The sequence below is a fragment of the Typopeltis vanoorti genome, chromosome 2 (genome assembly GCF_054136105.1).
Source record: "Typopeltis vanoorti isolate ZY-2024b chromosome 2, IOZ_Tvanoo_1.0, whole genome shotgun sequence".
In the NCBI taxonomy this organism is placed as follows: domain Eukaryota; kingdom Metazoa; phylum Arthropoda; class Arachnida; order Uropygi; family Thelyphonidae; genus Typopeltis; species Typopeltis vanoorti.
This window is the reverse complement of record NC_143550.1, coordinates 156,285,149-156,310,360: the sequence shown is the minus strand read 5'-3', so window position 1 is coordinate 156,310,360 and position 25,212 is coordinate 156,285,149. Positions and strand designations below refer to the sequence as shown.

At 36.4% G+C, this 25,212-nt stretch overlaps 1 protein-coding gene across 1 annotated transcript in view; it reads left to right on the top strand.

Moving 5' to 3' along the window:
• LOC150109555 (uncharacterized) overlaps nucleotides 1-25,212 on the top strand; it is a 167,199-nt gene that overhangs the window by 59,456 nt on the left and 82,531 nt on the right. The window contains exon 3 of the mRNA XM_090402650.1: nucleotides 17,752-17,944. Coding sequence (XP_090258776.1) covers nucleotides 17,752-17,944 — 193 coding nt within the window. The remainder of the gene's footprint in view (nucleotides 1-17,751; nucleotides 17,945-25,212) is intronic.

Genomic DNA, 25,212 nt, shown 5'->3' with positions numbered 1-25,212 from the left:
ACAGCATGAGGTATATTTCATAGATATCGTAGCGCATTAAATCTCAATGCATTCAAATGTGCGTGTTATAACTGAAAACCCAAACCATAGGATCCATTGGAAGAAAACCAAACTTCTACATAGATCTTCATATAAACATGAATGTTTATATAAAGAAAGTGCTGAAGCTCTATGTCACAGACCTCATTTGAACCGTAATGACTTCTTACTATCACTAAAGTCTGAGAAATTGTCACCCTAAATTGTGTAAAATAATTTTATATGTTATCTCATTTTAATGTAATTTTTTTTTCAGTTATATTTTAATTTAATTTTATAACACGCTACTGCATGCATAGAGGAATTCCATTGTAAGCATGTATCCTAATTGTATGCAATTCCTAGTATTGTTTGAATTAACTGTACTGAAGATGTCCTATGATACTTGGGATGAAATATTTACTTAATTAAAAATCTTATTACTGTGGTTACGTGTGTTTGTTTAGTCTTTTCAATGCTAGGTTGAACAGGGTTGGTAACAGAGCATCTCCTTGACAAAAGCCAGATTTTAAACACATTATGATTTAGCCATTGCAATTCATATCTTGATTATATACAATATTGATCATCATTTAAAACAAAAGAGTACATAACCTATAAAATATTATTATTATCAACAGACCTTCATGGAGTCAAGAGACTCATCGTGGGAGGTCCCACTATCACATTTACAGCTCATCTTACCTCAACTTAAATGCATTCACTGTCCCTGCACTCTGCACACTCTCAGGCAATGCATTCCAATCATTCACTGCTCTCTCCATCCAAAAAATCTACTCCTTACCCCATTGCTCACACCCACCTTATACAGCTTCTAGGGATGGCCTCTCATTCTCCCCGCTATCTCCAGATATTCTATGAAAAATCTCATCCACGCTAATCTGGTAATTACCCTTTACCAACTGATATGTCTCTATCATGTCTCCCCCTCTTCCTGTATCCACTAGAACTCTGTAATTTGAATTTTCTCAATGTGTCCTTGCATTCTACATTCCAAAGACTAGATACCAACTTAGACAATTGTCTCTGGACCCTCTTTCAAAAGGATGATGAGATGGATCTCATCATCCTTTTGAAAACCTGGCGACCAAATCTGTTTACAATAATCCATATGCAGCCTGATCAAAGTCTTGTACAATGGAATCAAAACATCCTTACTTCTGCATTATTCCCATAATCTGCTATGTGTCGTCCTCAGAATTTTAGCAAAATGTCGACAAAATTACGTCTCTATCCACCACAACCTCCAAATACTTCATCTCCTTCACCTCCAAAATATTTTCAACAATCCTATACTCTGCATCCCATCTTTGTTTCCCAAATTTTAAAACCTTTTACTTTGTAATATTAAACTGTATCCCCAGACACTCACCCATTTAGACAGTCTATTTAGGTCCTGTTGCAAAACTACATCTGCTCTACTTCTCATAACTCTCCCCAACTTTGCATCATCTGCAAACAACTGTATATCATCATTTAAGCCCTTTCCAATGTCATTTACATACAATTAAATAACAATGGCTCCAAAACAGACCCATGGGCACCAGTGACTTTCCTCTTCTGGGATATCACTATCCCCTTTCACAACCTGTTCATACCTATCATTCCGATTTAACCATTAGTTTGTCATGTGGTAATCTATCGAATGCCTTTTCAAAATCTAAATATACTACTGTATATGCATCTCCCTTGTCCAATGTATTCGTCACTTTGTTATAAATAATCAGATTACAAAAACACAATCTTACTTTAGCAAACCCAAGCTGTCCATTAAAGAGAATCCTACTGCTGTCAACCTAGTTCTGAATACTTATTTTTGTTATGGTAGTAGAATATTTACAAAAGAAAACTTGATCCCATCGTCCATTGACTCAACGAATAACAGAAACATTGAGATTATTACAATCACATTTAAAAATATCTGAATCACTTCAATCTATAAACCACCAGAAGAAGCTTTTTCCTTCCCTGACACCCTCCTCAATAATAATGCATACATGACTAATGTTGTATTAGGTAACTTTAACAGCCATAGTGTTAACTAGGATTACACAAAGTCCAACGAAGATGGAGAACTTGTTGAAAAATGGGCTGAAACCTTTCTCTAAACCTGATACATAATCCAGAACTCCCTGCATCTTTCAACAGTGGCGCAATATATAGAAAATGGTTATGAGCAAAAACTAACCACAGGAGCAGTCTTTGTAGACCTAACTGCAGCATATGATACCATAAACCATCTCACACTCAGAAATAAAATATACAGAATAACTAGAGACTATCGCCTTGTCCTCCTGATCCAGTCACTCTTGGAAAACAGACTTTTACTTGGACCTAGGGAGTAAGAAGAGCTGCTGGCACCTCCAAAAAAATGACCTCCCCCTGGGAAGTGTGTTATCACCATTACTTTTCAATATTTACATCAATGATCTCCCCATCTTTCCAGGAACTAGAAATTTTATCTATCCTGAAGACTTTGCCATAGCTACTCAATCAAAAAATTTCAAGTCCAATGAAACTACTCTATTACTTGCCTTAAATAGTCTAACCACATATTATAGCAGCAATTAACTAATACCAAACCCCTTGAAAACCCAGAATAGCCATTTCCACCTTAACAATAAGGAAGCCTACAGGAAGGCTCTAATATAGAACATTCCTGGAGCCCAATTTACCTCGGTGTGACTCTCGATCGCACCCTCTCATATAAAACACACACAGAAAAAAACGAAGGCAAAAGTGAATACAAGAAACAATATACTAAGAAAGCTTACCTCCTCCAAATGGGGTAAGCAGACCCTAGCACTGAGATCTTCTGCCTTGGCCCTCTGCTATTCTTTTGCTGAATATGCCTGCCCAGTATAGTCCAGATCCTGCCATGCTGAAAACTTGACCCAGCATTGAATGAAAGCTGCCACTTAATTACAGGATGCCTGAAACCAACATTACTAAAAGACCAGCATACTTTGGATGGTATTGCACCCCCTTCAATTCAAAGATCTGCATTCTCAGCTGATGAAAGAAGCAAATAAATGAATGATGAATGCCACCCACTATTTGGCCTGACCTCAGTGCCCCCAATGACTAAGATCCCGACATAGCTTTCTGGTAACTGTTGAACCAACTAAAAACCTCCCAGAGACAAGACTTCAATAATGGCTTGCACTATATCCTGAAAATAATATTGGCATTCCAACAGCAGAACATCTTCCACGTGGTACCCACTTGGACTGGAATTCTTGGAAAAGCCTCAGTAGACTTCAAACGACAGGACACTGCAAACAAAACCTCATCAAAGGCCTAGATAATTGCGAGTGTGGGACAACCTAGTCCATCTAACACCTTCTTTCTTGTCCCTTTCTTCCATCACCTTGCACAAAAGAGGACCTTATATCCTGCACAGAAAGAGCAGTTGATTGTGCAAGATACTGGAGGAACATCTGACTATATTTATTCTATATAAGTTATGTATAGTTTCCTTTTTTTCATATTTAATTATTATTCCCTGTATAATTCACCTACCAAATTTAAGCTGTTCTCATTTGTAACGTATCCTAATTTGTTGTAAATAATGTTGCACCACTACTTACTACTGTACCACTTGTGTTTGGATATGAAATAAATAATTAGCTTTTCCAACACCTGCACCACAATTCCAGACAAGCAAACAGGCCTATAATTCAAAGTTTTAGTCTTATCCCCTCCTTTATGAAGCAGAACAATTTTCCCATCTTTCCATTTCTTTAGGACCTGGGCTGATCTAAGATTCATGCTGAAAATGTACATTAAACGTGTTGTTAAATTCCCGGAACATTCCCTAAAGATACACGGTATTATACCATCAAGTCCAATGGCCTTGTTGACATCAAGTTTACTCAAATCCTCATATACCTCCTGCTCACTCATCATCATTAGTTCCTCCCCCATTCACACTGCTCTCAAATTCTGCATTATGTTACAGTCACAAGGATGGAATACTTTAATGAACTGCTCATTTTACACCTCTACGTCCTTCTCAGTGTTTATCATTCTCCCATCATCACTGACCAACATCATTTTCCCACAATCGTTCTTCCTTCTACTGGCCACATGTTTAAAAAGCTCCCTAGAATTTCTTTTAGCGTCACTTGCTAACTGCTGCTCATACCACAATTTTTCTGCCCTTACTAAATGAGTCACCTTCCTTGCTTTCTCCTTGTACTCTTCATGTAACTAATTATATTCACTCATCTTGTGCTGCCTTTGCAATGCCATTTTCTTCCAGATTGCATGCTTCATCTTTTCAGTCATCCATTTTACACCTGCCTTATTTAATCTCCTGACCTTTGGAATTCATTGTCATTGCCTCTGATCTAAATAACAGAGTAGGAAATGATTGTCAGCCATACAAAAATATTTTGAGAAAATTTGAAGAAAAGAGCAAAGCTAATAATAATGGCAAATACCTGTTGGATTTCTGTTCAGGACATGGACTGGTTATTACTAACACAATGCTCCACCATAAAAATGTGTACAAATTCACATGGAGAGAAGAGGCAAGGAATAAGAAAAGTCTCATTGACTATGTTATTGTTGATAGTGATCTGTGCCAGACACTAGAGTGTACAAAGGATTTGAAATTGGAAATTATCAACATTTAGTCTTGAGCAGGATAAAATTGAATTTCATATTGAAAAAAATAACATGTAAGAAAGTTTTAAAGCAAATTAAAGTTGAGCAGCTCTCATATGTTAACTGTAGACTAAAATACACAAACATTATTCAAGAAAAAATGAAAGAGTTTGAGAACAGGAACCACACCTTGGAGATTCAGTGGTAAGCCCTGAAGAAAACACTGATTGATTCAGCCAGAGAGGCATGTGATGAGGTTGTATGCAAGGATAGAAAAATCAGAACTCCATGGTGGACACAAGAAGTTAAAAAGGCAGTGAAGGAAAAGAAGAAATCATATCAAAAGTTTCTGGCAAATAAGTCAGCTTTTGCTCTTAGAGAATACAGAGACAAATGTAAGAAAGCGAAACACTGTGTAAAACTAGCTAAACAAAAGTCATGGGAAGACTTTGGAAAGAACATAGAAAATAAATATCAAGAAGGTGGCAAGATATTCTGGAAGTTGTTGGAAAAGCTCAGAAATGGAGGAAAGAGTGCTGTAAAAGGAATTAGAGATGATAAAGGTGACATGAAAACTGGAGAAAAAGATATCCTTGAAGTATGGAGTAATTAGTTCAAAAAATTGCTAAATGAAACAAGCAGTGATAGCACGTTGGTAAAAAAACACTCAACAGGCATGCAGTCAGGAATACATATCCATACTTGAAGTAGAAAAAGCCATCAAAAGGCTGAAATGTGGAAAAGCAGTGGAAGTAGATGATATTCAATCAGAAATGCTCAAGTATTGAGGTATAAAAGTCTTACAGTGGCTGCACTGCATAGTTCAGAAGGCCTGGACAGAGGGGCGAATTTTGGATGATTGGAGTACAGCTCAAATAGTACCCATATATAAAAAGGGAAATAAAGCTGAATGTTTCTTTACTGAGTGTTCCTTGTAAGATTTATGCAAGTATACCTGAGAAACGGTTGAGAAGGATTGTGGAAGGGAAACTTGGTGAAGAACAAGCTGGATTCAGGCCAAATAGTTTTGTAGATCCTGGAAAAGGCATATGACAAGGGTCTAAGAGAAAAGCTATTGAAAACGCTACAGTTGTATGGTGTCAATGGAGCATTATATCAAGGAATACTTGATCTTTATTTGAGTTTTAAGTCAGCAGTTAGAATTGAAGTACAGGAAGATGGTTTTATGTTAAATCTGGTGTCAAATCAGACAAGGATGTACATAATCCCTTCTGTTATTCATTATCTATATGGATCACATTATGAAGAAAAGTGGTATTAAACCTGATATCAAAATTGCAGATGTTAATCTCAGCTCTTTACTTTATGCAGATGCTGTTATACTTCTAGATAAATCCATTACAAGTCTGCACGAGATTTCCTGACTAAATTGAATAACTGTTGTAATAGATATGGTATGAAAATCAGCAATAACAAGACAAAGACAATGAAAAAAGGCAGAATCATTGAAAATATCAACTGCATTGTGAATGGAGAACCCATAGAAGAAGTAAAACATTTCAGCTACTTGGCATGATTTTTAGTGAAGATGGTAAATTAAATATGGAAATAGACAACAAAATCAGCAAAGCTGGTATGATAGGAAGTCAAGTGAATAAATTTATATGGAATGAGAGAGAAATTGGTCAAAACACTAAATTAGCTGTATACAAGGAAGTGTTCAAACCAGTTTTGACTTATGAATCTGAGAGCTGGATTATAAATAAAACACCTGACCAAAGACTTGAGACTGCAGATATGAGAGTCCTGAGAAAGATTAGCAGCATGACCAGGTGGCAATATCATATTAAAAATGAGTATATTAGGAAAGAACTTGACATTGTTAACATCCAAGAATGTGTTAGCAGAGCTAATAGCACGTGGTTTGGTCGCTTAAACAGAATGGAGAGGAAAGATTAGCAAAACAAGTGTTCTCTGCCAGGTTGACAGGAAAACGATCCAGAGGAAGACCAAGATATAGGTGGATTGATATGGTACAAAGTGCCTTAGACGATAGAAATATAAGATCTGATAATGTTGGAGTCTTGATAGGTGACAGATTGATTTGGATGAAAATTATAGATAGGAAGTTAGTAATGGTGTAAGTTTCATGTACTACTATCATATCCTGTACAACCTTTGAGGGTACATGATAGGAATTTGATGACGATGATTGCCTCTGCCAGAGAATTCCTGAGTAGAGACCAAGCAGCATTTATTTCCTTCCAGTGCAATTCCTCATTCCATGATATCGCTGCAGGCTGCCCCCTGAGTTTGCCATAATCTCTTGCCTTATAGTTCCACATATATCTTTTTCTCATATAAGTCTTGATATGACTGTCCAGCACCCAAGTGATTACTTCATGGTCACTTGAACCTTGAACTCCTCCCTTTTTGTTTTGTCTCTCGTCGCGAAAGACTACATATCCCTCCGTCTCTATTCCTGTCAGGATGTCCATACTCATTCACCCATGTCTCACTTATGCCAACATTTTTTTGGCGAATGAACTTTATCAATGGTATAATTTTATTCCCCTTGCTTTGAATACTTTTAGCATTTGTAAACATACACATTAGCTCATTTCTGTTTCTATAACAAGTCCCACTAATTCCATATATAGTCAGATCTCTTTTGATGCGGTACTCCACAGAAAACCGCATATAAAAAATCGCACAAAAAAGCCTAAACTTACGTTGAAAAATCAGGGATACGTTCCATAATATTCTCAAACCACATAAAACCGAAGCAATGAATTAAAATAAACCTAAAAGCACATAAAAAAAGTTTATGAAAATTCAGGAAAATAAGAATGCCTAAGGTTGTTTTAAAGCTTTATTCATTTAATTTTATTGAAAAGTAAAATTTTTTTTTAAACATTTTGTCATCAGAATTTTCATCGCTATTAGACAATATTCGGCAACTTTTGCAAACTAGTGCAAAATCACTTTCATCACCAAAAGAGATAGTCAGTGCATCAAATCTATAAGGTAAAGGCAATGGTTCTTCACAAAGAGGATTAGCTTCACCCTCATTCTGTGCTGATTTTTTTCTTGTGACAATGTAATCAGTGATTAAACTTTGCGATGATGATTTCACTAATTTTTTATGCAGCTCGCGATATCCAGACATACAGTTCTTCAGCTCACATTGCAATTTAAAGGCTCGTTCAGAATTTTTCATTAACAAGAAAATGATTTTCCAATTTATTGCACAGTTCAAGACCTTTTCGAATTACATTTGCAGTGAGGAGGATAGGTTTTTCTTCCACTTCACTATCGTTTTCTGGATCTTCAACGATCTTCTTCTTCTTCTTTCACTATGCCTTATTCCACGTTAAATGGGGTCGGTGCACTGATCTATAACCTTCCTCTTCCAAGTTCTCCAGTCCAGGGCATTCTTCGGACTCCATCCTTTCTCCCTAAGATCCTCTGTCACCTTATCCCTCCACCTGAGCTTGGGACTGCCTCTTTTCCTCATTCCCTCTGACTCCATATACTCCACTCGTTTACCAACATACTCTTCACCCTTCCTCTCTACATGTCCAAACCACCTCAGCCTACTTTCTTGTATCTTCTTGCCAATTGGTCCCACCTTAGCCGTCCCTCTGATGTAGTCATTCCTTATCCTGTCCTTCTTTGTCACACCATTCATCCATCTCAACATCCTCATCTCCGCTACTTCGATCTTCCTCTCCTGTGCCTTGGTTATAGGCCATGTCTCCGCACCATGGAGCATCGCCAGCCTCACCACCATCTTATACAGCTTTCCTCTTACAACTCACTCTCTTGTCGCACAGGACCCAGCTCATCTTCCTCCAATTCATCCAACTGCATGTTATTCGGTGCTGTATTTCCTCATCCATCACCATTCCTCTTGACAACCGACCCAAGGTACTTGAATTTCTTTCCTGAAATTAGCCTTTCACCCTGGAGTCGTATGGCCATATCCTCATCACTCCCCGTTGACATATATTCAGTCTTCACCCAGTTAATTCTCATGCCTCTCTACTCTTTCAGGGTATTTTCTGGCTTCTCTCGGGATTGCCCTTCCACCTTGTCTCCTGCACACACAAGATCTTCAGCTTCCTTCTTCTCATCATGTCCACTATCTCCCTACTCTTCTCATTCATTGTACCCACATTCAGCGACCCGATTCTTATTTTACACACACTCTCTTTCTGTTGGACTCGCTTCTTTAGCCAAACCCGTCCTTGGTTCAGTAGCCCTAGCCCACATCTCACAGTCCTCGGGCGACAGAACTGCACGTCGCTTACGGGGGACGCCCTAGCCGTGGTCCTTTCTCTGTTACCCAACATTTCATCATTGGTTTTGGCATGGTTTTTTTTTTTATGGCTGGATGCCTTCCTGACGCCAACCCTCCCCATTTATCCAGGCTTGGGACCGGCACTGAGAAGACTAATTTGCCCTCCCCAGTGGCTTGGTTCTGGATCTTTGACGATATCTAAAGTTAATCGATATCCAATAATATCATTGTCACTTAAGGCATTATGCACAAACAATTCATCTACATCGTTCTGGCTAAATGTATCAAAACCTTCTCCACCAATTTCATGTGCCAATGTAATGATTTCATCTGATAATGTAGATGTTTGCATGGTTGCACTGTTTGCAGTACATCCAGGCCAAGCTGCTTTCCAGTAAGCATTTAAAATTTATGGTCTTATTTCAGCGATAGCAGATGCAACATGATTTAAGCAGTCCAAAATAGAAACTTTTTTCCAAACATCAGTTACTGTTAATGATTCATTTTCTAGTTTATCCAATATAAATTTAAAAGTGTGCTTAACATAATATTTTTTAAAGTAGCAATTATGCTTTGATCTAAAGGCTGAATAATGCTTGTTGTATTGGCGCATTGTCAACAATTAATAATACTTTAAAATCAAGAGCTTTTTGCTTCATGTATGTTTCCACTTCTGGTACAAAGTAATTATTGAACCATTCAGTAAATACAGCAATTGTTACCCTGGCCTTTGTATTAGCCATCCAATGTACAGGCAGCTGTTTTAGAGCTTTGCCTTTTAGAGACGTGGTCTTAGAAATCGATTTACTAGGAGGGGGTTTCAACATTCGATCTCCTGATGCATTGCTACAAAGTAACAACATTACTCGATCTTTGCTTCTTTAAATCCACTTGCTTTTTCCTCAGACTTTGCAACGCAAGTTCAACTAGACATTTTCCTTCCAAAACAATCCTGTTTCATTAGTGTTAAGCACTTGATTGGGACAATATCCCCCATCTTCAATAATTTTGGCTAACTTCTCTTGAAAATTTTTGACTGCTGCTTCATCTGCTGCTGCTGCTGCAACCTCGCCTGTAATCTTCACGTTATGAAGTGCATTCCTTTTTAAAAACCCGGTTTTCCATCGCTAGCCCAAAATTCTTTATCAGCCTGGGAAGCGGAAGTAGACAGCTCCAATTGCTTCATCTGTTCATAAAAACTGAAGAGCTTTTTGTTTAATTAAATAACCACTTATAGGAATTCTTCTTTGAGTTAATTCTTCAATCCAAATTACGAGCGCTCGTTCCGTGTTTTCTAATAAAGCATCTCTTGAGTAGGATGATAATTTGGCACTTAGTTTTGTGCCAGAAATGACAGATTTTTTTATTGCGACTTCATTCTTTTTAATTGCTCTTATAGTAGATTCACCTAAATTAAAATGTTTATGAATTACTGTAGATCCCTCTCCTTTTGCTAAGCGATCAAAAATTGCAATTTTCATTTCCAAAGAAATTTCTTTTTTTTGGTGCTTTTTTTCCTCCATTGGGCCAAATTTAATTAATTATTCATTAATAATTAATGATCAATTATTAATTAATAATAAAAAATCAGCTAAATTAACAATTAATTATTAATGAATACATTACAAAATAACCAAGGTGTTCCATGAAAATTTCAGGATTTGTGAAGTGTTTCCGTTGTAGGAAAAGGTTGGGAAACGCTGGATTACCCTATTATCGGAATGGATTCTCCTTCTGTTGACATGCACAAAAGTGTCGAAAGGTCTCATATCTGTGGGCATGCACCGCATAACTTCAAATCCGCATAAAAAGAGACCCAGGTGTTTAACTCATATATGCTTCCTCTACACTCTCCCCTATCCATTCCTCTCTATTGTCACTGATACTATACCCTCTCCCCAGACCTAAATATCACCCCTCACATCTTTGACTGTCCTAATTGTTTCTTGCGCACATACATCTGCTCCTGACACCATCATCCACTGTTTTCACACAGTGTCCTCCCTGTCCAACCTGACCTCTCCCATTTCCCTGTCCACACTTCTTTCTTATTCTCTTCACTCATGTCACTCACCTCTCCATTCACAAACACTTGCTTACCTTACTCCCCTGCTCTTCCACAACACCTCTTGCTTCCTGAGGTCTTATATTAGGTCACTTCAATCATTTTCTATAGCAGTAACCATTTCTGCAGTTACTCACACAAAATCCATTCAGATGTAGTCCATCTGTTTTATATAGCTCTATCTGCCCCTGACTCATCCCACACATTCACAAAAAAAAAAACTTTTCCAGACGCAACTCTGCTAGCATACCATCAAGATCTTTGTTCGTCTTCTCAACTCATCATCATACCTGGGTAACATGCTGACTACTTACCTACCACAGTTATCTTTCACTCTCCTTAACAGCCTCATGACATCTCTCCTTACATTTTTCTTGTTACCAGTCATGTCATTCGTGCCAACTACCACTTCCAACTATTTTGCTCGTGTACTCCTTTTACCCAATGCTTTAACCACCCTGCCCATTCTACCTCCCCAGAAAACAGACATTGCACATGTTTTCACTCACCACACCTCTTATCATCAAATATCCATACATTGCCACTCTCAAATGATTCGATATTTCTTTCAAATCTTTCATCCCATTCTTCCTCACATTCCTATGCAAATCTGTAATTCTTCTCAGGTCATTTCTCATACAAACAATCTCTTGGCTCATCTTTGCCAACTCTTCTTTCATATCTTGAATTAGCTTTTCAGTGCCATTTACGCAAATTGCATTTTCACTACCTTGCACGTCCACTGTCTTACCACTTCCCACCACTTACCACCTCTTTTGCCTGCTACCGCTTTCATTCAACAATATCTCATAATCCATAAGTATGCTGCACTTCTTACACACCCAAACTCTCTCATCTCTTATTTTTTCTCTCTTCAAAAATACCCTCAATCTCTCCCCAAGCATACATACCTCACTCACTGCTTCTCACCATTTTCAAAAAATCTATGCCACTTGCACTCGTCTTTCGTGCCACCTTACGTTTCACTGCCATTTCACTCACACTCAAAGCTGCACATCAAAATCGCAAAAAATATATAATAAATACAGAATTATAACTATGCCAAATACCGCCTACCAATCAGAACTATCAGAACAGTATTTAAAAAGCTATCTATCGCTAATACCACACATAATTTTAAAATTTAAACTTATCTTTTCACATTGATCTCGACGAACACAGCTTTCTCTTTGCCACTTTTGCTACAAAATATTCTTTAAATATCTAACATATTGTACTCGACTGGAACATTGGATGGAAAATTATAGTATGTTTTTATTTTACCATCAACCCACACACAAGAGAGGGGTCAAAATTATTACACATTAGCAAATAAACCATAAGCAAGTTTAAGTTCAAGATTAAGGAGACAAAACGAATCTGGACAAGTTTTAAGTTTCTTGAACAGTTAGAAGTTTGTAGCCTTTGAGGGAAAAAAAATGGCATGAGAAAGGTCATTTCACTGAACAGAGCTAGATAGAATGAAAGAAGAGGATAAGAAGTTGGTTCAGTAAGTTTAAAGCTAAATCGTGTATGGTTGTTGGCCAGATGTTCATGCTTTTACATGTTTAGACAAAAGTGAAGACATGATAGTGGCTACTTCACTAGAACACTGACCATGAAAATAAAAATACCTACTGAAGAGACATAATGATAAAGAATGTCTATGAGAGAGTGATTGAATTGAGTTTTTGAGAAAGAAAGACTGCCCTCTTCTAGATAACATTTTTTGGGAGATTTTTGGTCCACTATTCCAAATATGAGAGCAATATTCTGAGTTTTGACAGATTTTGAATTTATATGGTGGTAGTGTTCTTGAGCAGAAAAATGCACACAGTTTTTTGGATGCTGAGCAGGCTAATATATATGTGTTTAGGAAAGGCTATTGGCATAAGTCAGCCAAAGAAAGAAATCTGATCTTGCATAGAGATCTGAGTGTTATTGTAAGTAATGGAAAGTAGAATAAAATCTTTCTTTTGAGAAATGAAACAGAGCCCTAGGATGCTTTGGCATTTGTGGAGAAACTTGAAGAAAAGAGGCTATCACCATAGCAAATGACCAGAATGGAAACTGGCAATCTACTTAATCTACTTGCAAAGCATAGAAGGTAGACCATAAGGGTGATCTGAAGTAGGCTTGTGTGTGTGTGTCAGATCTAATCGAATCCACACTAGTTTCTTCAAACTCTTTCATGACTTGTGTTTAAAGGTGATTGATGATAGCTACTCTATTTGCTGTGATTGAGAGTGGTGAAATCCATATTGTTGGTCATTAATTAGTTCATATACCTCCAATTGGCAAAGAATGACAAAGTATCAGAGCTGGTACAGTATCAAAGAAACTGCTTCTCTGTTGGACTGTTCATACAAATAGTCTGCTGGAGACAATCGTGTATCAAGAGTGGTGGAGGAATCAGTAAACATCTAATGGCAGGTCTTTGGCAGCTTGTTAATCTTAGAGACTAGCATGTATTCGTATGCAGGAGAGAAATTGCTAAAATAGTTGTCTAGCAGATGGTCATTTGCTATGGTGACTCTCATTGAGTTTCATCCCTTCCAGCAGCTGTGGATGCATTGAACTTAGGAACACCAACAGTGGACACTGTTGGCATCCTTAGTTTTTGTTCCATTCCCAGTTGTTCCAGATCAAGTTATAGCAAAAGAAATATGAATAAGGGAACTCATCATGCCAAAGCAGCACTAGAGATTAGTGGTGGTTATGTGATGGTGTGGAGAGCATTTTTTGGCATGCATTAATTCCAAGGCTTCTCAACCTGGTTGTGGTCGCAGGCACAAGAGTAGTGGGCACCAATATTTTTTTCTATGAAAATTTATACTTATCATATCAGGTGATAACAGTTAACAAATTAATTAACTATGAAAGTAGGATAAATACACATGTAAAATTTATTATACAACTAAATCAAACCTTTGCACAACAAGCACATTAATTACTCTTTACTCTGGATAAAACAATATGCTTCTTCCCAGTTGTTGTTGAATTTATAGGTTCATTGTTTTTTATTTGGATTACTCATTTTGGAGCAAAATTTTTAAATGCGAGAAAACAATGTATGGTCAAAGTGTGCCGAACAACACCGGTGAAGTGGTGACACATCCCTCAAGTACACAGTTGCCAGTAGACTAAATACATAAAACATATGCACAAAATTGGCACTGGTAACACTCACACTCAAAGACAGAGGAATTACAAAATGTTTATAATATAACATAAATATTTTTTTACAGTTTTAATAAATATTATTACTAGGAGAAGACATATTTTCCAGTTTTAATTTTGTTTTTTCCTTATTTAATAATTTATAGCAGATATATGCAAATAGCCAAAAGGTTGAGAACTGCTGCATTAAGTCTTTGATACAAGTGGAGAAATATCTGATTGTCACAGCCCATTTGAATGAAAATAATAAAACTGGATATTATTCTTGCCAGTGTCTTACACTCCTGTAAAAGTGTAGGGGTCTGCTCTGTAAGAAGTCTGCTTGAACAGTGTTGTTCAAAAATTGCATTCCTTCATAGTCATGAGGTTGCCTGCATAGTTTTACCATATCTCAAATTGGCATCATCAAAATAAGATGCTCCAGAAATCTTCCTTGGTCCAGGTTGAGGGAATTACAGGAAATGGTTGAGTCTGCATGGACTCTAGAATCCCTGACAAACAAAATTCATCAGTTCATTGATCCACATCTCGATAATGATCTGATGGCTTAAGCAGACAGGGTGTACCTGTAACTTCCACTCTTATCCTTCTTGAAAGCTAGAATTAAGAAAATCTTTATTCATACAGCTAAAGCATTTGTTTTTAAGAGGTACATTAATAGCAGGAACTTGCATGAATAGATGACATGTGTGAACAGCGGATACAGTTCGTAACTAATTTAAAAATTCAAAGATATTTAATCTGATGTTGTTATAATTGTAAACTGGAGCAGATGGGGATGGATATAGGGGATAGGAGGGTGGTTGATGGAGAGATACCAGAAAGTGGTTTATTCAGGAGTTGAGTCTAAAAGACAGCTTGTGACTAGTGGTGTGCTACAGGGCTCTGTTCTCGGACCACTGCTTTTCAATTTGTTCATCAATGATATAGGAAAGGATCTGAGAGGAAGTATTCACTTGTTTGCTGATGATGCAAAGTTGGGTAGAGCAATTGTGAGTGCACAAGATGTCAAAATTTTACAGGATGATTTGGATAGTTTGGAGGACTGGGCTAGGAAAAATAGATGTCAATTTAATGTGGCAAAGTGTAAGGTTATGCACTTTGGGGTGAAAAGAATAGCAGCAGTATATCACATTGGTGGAACCGTACTCCAGGAGATTGATGAGGCCAGGGATTTGGGAGTGTTGGTGAATAGGGAATTGAAGCTTAGGGGGCACATTGCAAAAGTGGCTAAATCAGCTCATCAAATCACTTGGTTGCTGAAAAATACTTTAACATGCAGAGACAAACAAGTTGTTGTTCCTCTGTATCCAGCCTTGATAAGACCCCATCTGGACTACTGTGCCCAGTTATGGGCACCAGGGTTTCTTCGTGATGGGGAGGAAGTGGAGAGGATCCTGAGACGAGTGACCAAGATGATAGCAGGTCTGTGGAATGAACCTTATGAGAATAGGTTGAAGATTTGTGGGTTGCAGAAATTGGTCGATAGGCGGAAAAGGGGTGATATGATTGAGACATTCAAATTACTGAAGGGTTTCTATAAGATTAATCCAGAAGATATTTTTGAAAATAGGACTGGTGGTGGGAGGACTAGGGACTGGGCAAGAATGTGGTTGACAAGGGTGTTAGAGCTAGGTTTTTTACTTGGAGAGTGGTGAATGAGTGGAATAAGCTGCCAGAGTCTGTTGTGGGTGCTACACCATGAATGAGTTCAAGGCAAAGTATGATAGATACTGTGTGAATGTCGAATAGTTGTTCTTGACATGATGTTAGGGCCTCCCTCAATGAGTCTGTCAACTCCTTGGAGTTGCCTGGAATAATAATAATAATAGCCGCAGTAATTCATTACATTAAAAGAACAGGTTGCCAAACTCTCAGAAGATACAATATTTATATTGTCTCTAAACTATAAAAAAAAAATAATAAAATAAAAATGATCTTCCTTGCATTTTGCCAAAGATGAACTATCACCTTGACTCTAGAATCTACGATGTTTATTCTTCTAATAGCTCTTGCATTGACTCATTACAAAGAAAAGATATGTATTTGAGGAAAGTTGTCGTGAACTTATATACTATATAAATCATTAGCATCATTCAGATAATTAAATTAAATAATAGTAATAATAAAAAAAAAAAACTAATGTGTTACACAGAGGCAAATTTCTAATCACCATGGTCCTATCTGTAATCGATTTCCTGTCACATGCGACAGACCATATTTGGCATTAACAAGGCTAAAAATACACAAATAGCAGGTAGTGTGCATATCTTCCACAAGTCATGAAAACTGCATGAAATCATCAGGAAAGAGAGAGAGAGAGAGAGAAAGAGACACTTAGACCAATCAGCCTATATCGAAGCCTCATTGTATAATAGAATACATTCGGAATTGAGAAGTTGACAGTTCAGACATGCTGAGTAATTGTGCTGAATGTTTGCATCATGCTTTGTTAGTGCAGCATATATTTTTTCCCCACCACTTGCTGAAAACAATTCTAAATTCTCAGACACTGCACAAATTAAAAATAGAGAAAAACATAATGCGGTAATATCCGGCTTTACGATGCTCTGCTTTATGGTGATTCAATCATAAAACACTTTTCATTTATGACCACTGCATTCACTCATACAACGGTTTGAGCATCATGTGTATCAACTGCATTTTTGCAGCTGTGCATAAATGACATAGGCATTTATGCACATATATGACTGCGTAAAAACATTATCAAACCATTACACATATCTACAAGTGTGGGGGGGGGGAAGGCAGTGATTCGCTATATGATGATAGTCTGCAACCTAGTGTGTTGTATGACTGGGGTATGCAGATTTTCATTGACTCATAACAGAGAATTTTTCAGACTTTCACATACACCAGGAATAGTGAATAAAATGAGATGTGCATCACCTTGTGACCAACCCCTTAGATTAAAAGGAAGATGCTTCCCAACCTTGGTTCTTTCTGCATGCATGTGCACAGAAAAAAAAAAACTAGGTGTTGGCATGTGTGTTAAATAGCTCACTTGAAGAGAAGAGATGAAAGAGAGCAGAATTATATTTAGGTTATCCTATGTTTGTATTCCCTCTTTTTGAAAAGTATCATACAATGATAAATTTTGAAAGAAATGATGGAGATAACACAGTGTAGTCAGCATTTTATAAAAATAATGAGTAATATTTTTAATTAAACATAAATTGTGTCACAATTTTGATTAACCTTGATTTGAAAACAATTTCAAGTTGTGTGTTTTTTTTAATTTAAATTAAAAAAGAAAATTTTACAATAAGTCAAGAAGAGTTTAGTTGGTTTCTGTTTTCTCAGCCATGAAAAGGTTAAAAAGAGAAGTCATAGTTTCATGTAGGAGTTGTACATATGGCTTACAAAACTGATTGGTGTGGTTTACATATTTTATGGTGCATTTATCCAGTTTTAACTCTGCATTTTACATTTGATATGGAGTTTATATTATATTTAAGTTTACAATAATGAAATGAAATATCTTTAAATTTCTATAATGGAATTTTAGTTTCATGTCTTATTCACTTAGTTATTGACTTTATTGCTGATTTATTATTATTTATGGTTCTAGATCTCAGGGTTAGCTGAAAATCATCCTACACAGCATGTTCTTTCAGCTAGTAGTCCACATATGGCAACATCAAATTTTGACAGTTGTGAAGAAAGTGAATCACAGCAGTTAATTACAAGGTCTAATCCAAACCATTTATCTGCAGTTACCACAGAATCAACATCATGTCACATTCCAGAAGACAGTAAACAAGGTGAAAAGCTATATTCAGATTTTCTGTAGCAGTATTTAACAAAATTTTACTCACTCCTTGGAATTATTGTTGGCATACCTTGTTTATTTAACGTTTACTTAATGAAATTTCAAAATTTATTAATTTTTTATTTAAGACTAAATTCAACTAACTTGTGAAAAATTGCATCCTACCTCCAACTTACTACTTCCTCAGTACTTAGCTCATTCATTTATATATGATATACATTTATTATTATTATTTTTTTTTTTGGATGAAGTAGGTAACAATTTAGGAATAACTGATGAAAATCATTCAAAAATGCAATAGATTTTACTGTGGGATTTTACTTTCTACATTTCCTTCCTTATACGTTGTCCATTATTCCATTCTATTCTAATTCTGCTAAAGTTCTTAAGGGACCTTAAGCAACATGTTAAACAAGTATATTCCAATTTTGATTGAAATTGGTTGAACCGTGCAAATTTCTGTATGGTTTTTCTTCTCCTTTGCAGACACCTTCGCAGGCAAAGTAGAAGAAAACCATAATTCCCCCCTATATTCAGTGGTTCATTAATCAAATTAGACGGTTCATATTTTTGCAAGCTCTGCATTGTTTAAATACTTCTTTTGAATAAAATAAAGCAGTAATATTCACCCTGGAACAAGAGTTTACAGTGTACAAAATACATTGATTTTCACAAAAATTAATGTGCTTGATTTTCCCAGTTTCCTGATAAACTATTATTTTTATGGTGAATTTGCCTGCTTTTGTTTAGGAGTGCCCTTTTTTTTTGTGTCATTGGCTTTCTACTCAGAAATTCTTAGGGCATTACTGATATATTCTTCTTCTTCTCTCCCGTAGTCCTAAATGGACCGTTGGCCTCCTCCTCCAATCATCTCGGTCTCTTGTTCTTGATGTTAGTTGAGAAAGGGAGGAATTTGTCCATTTTTTGATGTTATCAGTCCATTTTAATCAAGTTGGCTCCTAACCCTTGGTCCTGGAACGATTCCTTCTAGTGCTTGCTTTGGAATGCCGTTAGCCCTGTCCACATGTCCGAGCCATTTCATCTGTCTTCTTCTGATGACTGTTAGAATATTTTCCCTTCTTCTCCCATCTATTGTATCAATCCGTTTTCGAACATTTTCATTGGTTTTGTGAGCAGTATAGGGAATTCTCAAAAGTCTTCTGTAAGTTTTCATTTCAAAAGACAGGAGTTAATAAAGTCTAGGCCCCACAACCATGCAAGAGAGTAGAATTCACCAAGGTGTCAATTAGTCTTTGTCTGGTTGTGATTGTTATTCTGTTATCTCTCCCCACAATGGTTTTAACTTCTGTAGGGCCACGGTTGCCTTAGCAATTCGGTATTTAATGTTGGTTTTTGAACGACCATCTTGATTCAACGTGCTTCCTAGATAAGTGAACTCGTTTACATTCTCAATTGGTGTATTGAGAATGTAAGGGGCCTAAGGGACCTGATAAACTCCAGGTAGGTCTAGAGGAAGTGGCTGGTCCTTGGAAGAGCAGATAAGAGATGCCAATTTTTGATATGGTTTGTAACAAGTTGTCACGTCATATTTTTTTAAGATTTTTGTTAACTTTTCAGAAGTACCACGAATATAAGGAATAGTGACAGATTTAGAGTAGTCCTTGTTGTGGAGGGGGGGGGGGTTAACTGGTTTTAATATTTTTTGGATTTTATGGGGGTTGTATCCATTGACTACAAAGGTGTTAAGAATATGAATAAGTTCAGTAGTAAGGGCATTGTTATCTGAACTGATTAATTTTACCCTGTTATATAGGGTTTTTATAATCCCATATTGTTGGGAGGGGGGGGGTGAATGCTGGTGAATGTATCTACCTGTATGTGTAGGTTTTCTGTAAACTGAGAAAGCCAGGGATCCATTAGGCTGGCGAGTCATCAGAGTATCTAGGAAAGGGAGATTGTTATTGTTTTCTTTTTCTAAGGTAAACTGGATCCTGAGGTGTTGATTGTTTAGATGTGAAAGGAAGTTTTCGCGCGTGTCTAGGCCATGAGGCCAAATAGCGAACACATCATCTATCTACATAGTGTAGCCAAACAATAGGTTTAAGTGGGGCCGAGTTTAAGGCTTTTTCTTTGATGGTCTCCATAAAGAAGTTGGCCAGAGGTGGGGAGAGTGGAGAACCCATGGCAGTCCCCTCTATTTGTTTGTAGAATAGTACCTTAGTCCCCCCCCCCCTCCCCTTATCCATGGGTTTGCTTTCTATGGTTTCAGTTATCTGCAGTAAACCCTGGTCTGAAAATATTAAATGGAAAATTCCAGACATAAACAATTTATAAGTTTTAAATTGCACGCCGTTCTGAGTAATGTGATGAAATCTCGTGCTATCCTGCCTGAGACATGAATCACCCCTTTGTCCAGCATATCCACTACCTGCCTGTTAGTCACTTAATTGCCGTCTGAAAATAGTAAATGGAAAATTTCAGAAATCAACATTTTGTAAGTTTTAAATTGTGCGCCGTTCTGAGTAATTCTCGGTTATCAGATCGACTGTTGCAGTATCGCAGTGCTTGTGTTCAAGTAACTCTTATTTCACTTAATAATGGCCCCAAAGTGCAAGAGTGGTAATGCTGGCAATTCGGATATGCCAAAGAGAAGCTGTAAAGTGCTTCCTTTTAAGTGAAAAGGTGAAAATTCTCAACTTCATAAAATAACAAATTAATAATAAAACATGCTGAGGTAGCTAAGATCCCATTCACATTCAACTAACTTTTATTACAGTTTGTTGTTATAATTGTTTTATTTTATTATTAGTTATTGTTGTTAATCTCTTACTGTGCCTGATTTATAAATTAAACTACATCATAGGTATGTATGTATGTATAGGAAAAAACATAGTGTACATATATATATATATACAGAAACTTGGAATTATTTCTACTTTAGGACATAGAGCTGGCTCTCTTCTTGACGACCCAGATGAACTTCATAAAGAAATCAATTTTCATAGATCTACTTTCAGACTGAATGGTTATTCTCAAAAAATTACTAAAAAATATCTTTTTAATCCTCCTAGTCGCCACACTGAAGAAATAAATAATGTTAAAGGCAATATATCTATACCATACATAAGCTCAGTCTCTCAAAAATTAGCCAAGGTTCTCAAAAAATATAACATTAGAACTTTATTCACTCCGCTTCCTAAGATCTGCTCTCTAGTGAGCCGTCCAAAGCCTAGCCCTCACAATCTAAAATATCCCGGTGTATACAAGATATGGTGTGACTGTGACATTCCTTATTTTGGCCAGACGGATAAGTCTATTGAATTGCGTATGGAGGAGCACAGGAGGGACATCACTTACAAGAGAACACGTGCCTGTGCTTTATCCAGCCATATCCTTTTTTCTGCCGATTCTGATGATCAAAACCATAGTCATACAATCCTTTGGGATAGATCTAAAACATTTTCCGTTGCCATGACGAATTGAAGAGAAAAATTGTTGAATCTAGAGAAATCATCTTCAACCCTGTACATTTAAATAATAATTTAAGCTACAACCTCCCAGGCTGTCATTCTGCTATAATCACATACTGGTGCTCATGAGATGCTATATGCATGCACTAACCCAACAATGTGGCCAACGAAAGAACAGCTTTGAATACGTATACAACGTTTTCACGTTAAATATGTATAGTGACTTTCCTGTGCTGTTCACAGTTTTTATCTTCAATGTTTAATGTTTTTTTCTTTTCTTATATGAAAACACCTGAAGAAGGCTGTAAAAAACCGAAACTAGTCATTTGATACCATTAAACCTTCTTCCTTTACTCTCGGTTTATGTCATTCAATTCTTTTAAAAATTATGTTTAACAACAAGTAAATCAACCTCAGTACATACATATATATATATATATATATATAGGTTTTAAAAGAGGTATACCGTGAGTAGACATATCGATACAAAATTAATAACGGAAAAAACTCACGTACAAAGATTATTTAATAGTATAATTTTCGCCTGTGTGTCACAGGCATCTTCAGTACATATTAAGCTCAAATTAAACAATAACTGACAATTCCAAAAAGCACCACCTAAGTAGCTGGTGTAAGATAACTAAAAAGGTCAATAAATTTCCTTTAAAAAAAAAAAAAAAAAAAAAAAAAAAAAAAGGAAAGATTAGCTGATTTGTAAAGTACTATCTCCCATAAAGGGGACAGATGTAAGCCGTCGGATCTGTTTAAGTTAGGAGAATGAAGCAGAGTTTCACATGTTTCTTTATAAAGGCGGCGTCTATGTCTAGTGAAGATGGCATGTTCTGCAAGTCCAGACTTTTCAGGTTTAAAGTATTCAATATAAGATTGGTGTTCTTCTAGCCGAATAGAGGCAGATCTTCCCGTTTGTCCGAAATAAGATACTCCACAAGAGCACGGAATCTGGTAGACACCTGGATGATTAAGATGTGAAAGCTTGTCCTTAGGAGAAGTGAGAAAGGTGGAGATTTTGCTAAACGGTCGAAAGGCAACAAAAATATTCAGTGGTTTTAAAACTTCTGCTATACGTTCACTGATGCCTTATACATATATCCATTATGCCCATGTGGAATCTATTACCATCCCAGTCAAAAGGCAGGAACTATTAAAACACTGGTTCATTGGGCCCACTCCTTTTGTTCTTCGGACGATCTTTTACAGAAAGAACTACAATATATAACTTCTTCCTTTCTATCTAATGGTTATAAAAATTGCTTCATTAAAAGAACTTTGAGTAGTTTTAATATGTCTTCCTCTTCAAACACAGAAGAAATAATGCGTATTCCTATCCCTTATGTACAAGGCATCAGTGAACGTATAGTAAAAGTTTTAAAACCACAGAATATTTTTGTTGCCTTTCGACCGTTTAGAAAAATCTCCACCTTTCTCACTTCTCCTAAGGACAAGCTTCCACATCTTAATCATCCAGGTGTCTACCAGATTCCGTGCTCTTTTGGAGTATCTTATTTCGGACAAACGGGAAGATCTGTCTCTATTCGGCTAGAAGAACACCAATCTTATATTGAATACTTTAAACCTGAAAAGTCTGGACTTGCAGAACATGCCATCTTCACTAGACATAGAGTTCATTGGAGAAAGACGAGTTTTTCACAAAAGTCGGTTCCTCATGGAACGCCTTTATAAAGAAACATGTGAAACTGCTTCATTCTCCTAACTTAAACAGATCCGAAGGCTTAAGTCTGTCCCCTTTATGGGAGATAGCACTTTACAAATCAGCTAATCTTTCCTAACTTTTTTTTTATTATTATTTTTTTTTAGGAAATTTATTGACCTTTTTAGTTATCTTACACCAGTTCCTTAGGTGACGCTTTTTGGAATTGTCAGTTATTGTTTAATTTGAGCTTAATATGTACTGAAGATGCCTGTGACACATAGGCAAAAATTATACTATTAAGTAATCTTTGTATGTGAGTTTTTTCTGTTATTAATTTTGTATCGATATATATAGGGTTCAGTACTATCCTCGATTTTGGTATCCACAAGAAGTCTTGGAACATATCCCCCATAGATAAAGTGGGGGGGTGGAGACTACTGTATTTGACATCTTAATGTTTTCATCTTTTTCAGTTGCTTTCATTAGATTTCCCATATTGTTGGCTGAAACATCTATGATTCTCATTTTGCATGTATTGTTACTTGTAAGGGTTTTGAAAAATGCTTGATAAACCACAATCCGTTTGATTACTGACAGCTGTTCGGGTCTTTTATGTTGCACTTTAATGGAATAATTTTCTGCACTTATTTCTCTTTGTGCTGGAAATTATTCCATTAAAGTGCAACATGAATGTAAGCCAGCACCTAAGCCTAAATACTCGTTTGGGTCTTTCACTTATGCAACTTTTTCCCATGAACTGCATATATCAGAAATGGTGATCTGATAGTAAACTTTTTTTTTGAAACTGTCAATGAACAGTGCTCACAAGCAAGGATTTGTAAAGTACAAATCATAATTTGCTTTCTGTGCTAAGTTGCATTGTGCATTGTATTAATATGGCAGTTTAGTTATCTGGTGGCCTAATTTGCGATTACATCACCTCTTGCAGATACATTATAAAATTTGTTGCTGTTCTTAATGGCATATGTGGTTTTTGGAATTATGCCTGAAGCAAAGGCTTTGAGACATTAAAATAACTTTCATGGCTTACACATGTAACAAACATTATGTAAAATTTATTCAAAAACTCTATTATAATTCATCCAGTGTTACATGGACGTTGTCGGAGAAAGACTATTAACTACATTTAAAAGATGAATCAAAATAATGAGTCAAATCATGTGTGCATGTATCTCTCTCTCTCTCTCTCTCTCTCTCTCTCTCTATATATATATATATATACATACATATACACACACACACACACACACACACACACACACACACACACACACACACACACACACACACACACACACACACAGGTAACCCCCGTATAACACGGATGTTAGGTTCCATAGAAATGCCATGTTATATAAATAGCGTTATGCGAGACTCAGATCATATAGAAAAAGTAGGGTTATGTTCCGAAATCGTTTTTTTTTATTTTTTAATTATATAAACAACAATGACATATCCAACAAAAATATTTTTTTACTTAATTCCGGTAATAACAAATACATAGTATAAAATTATAAAAATTACAAATTGTGCATAAAGTGCATGTTTTAATCGTCATACTGTCTTCAAAAGTAACATTTCTTAGATGTTTTTTATTTACGAGTGACTGGACCTCATCATCACTTGAAATCTCTTGGACATCATTTCTATAATTCTCATTGCATACTTTGGCTGGTTTAGTTATCAAGAAGTCAGTAATAAGACCTTGCTTACCACTATGCTGCAATTTTTTATTAAGTTCATAATATGGAGCTAAACAAATATCCAATTGCCTCGTGAATTTTCTGGAGCACTCCATTGAGGGATCATTATCTAAAATAACTTCCTAACTTTCTTGCCAAATCCAATCCTTCTGCTGATTTCTTTAAACTGAATTCTTTAATGGATTTATTGCAATCAGAATCTTCAGCAGAACTTTCCCCGCCATTTGGTTCGACTTCATTTATTAATTGTACCAGTTCCGCCTCATTTAAATCTGTTTCCCCCATCAACTAATTCACTAATTTCACTTTCAACCATATCGCAAAAGCCCTCTCCACCAAAAATGTATTGTGACGTTTATTATACAACTTAGCTCGGCATCCACTGGAGATACAAAATTTTGTTCCAGGATGGCTTCATGCGATATTTTTTTCC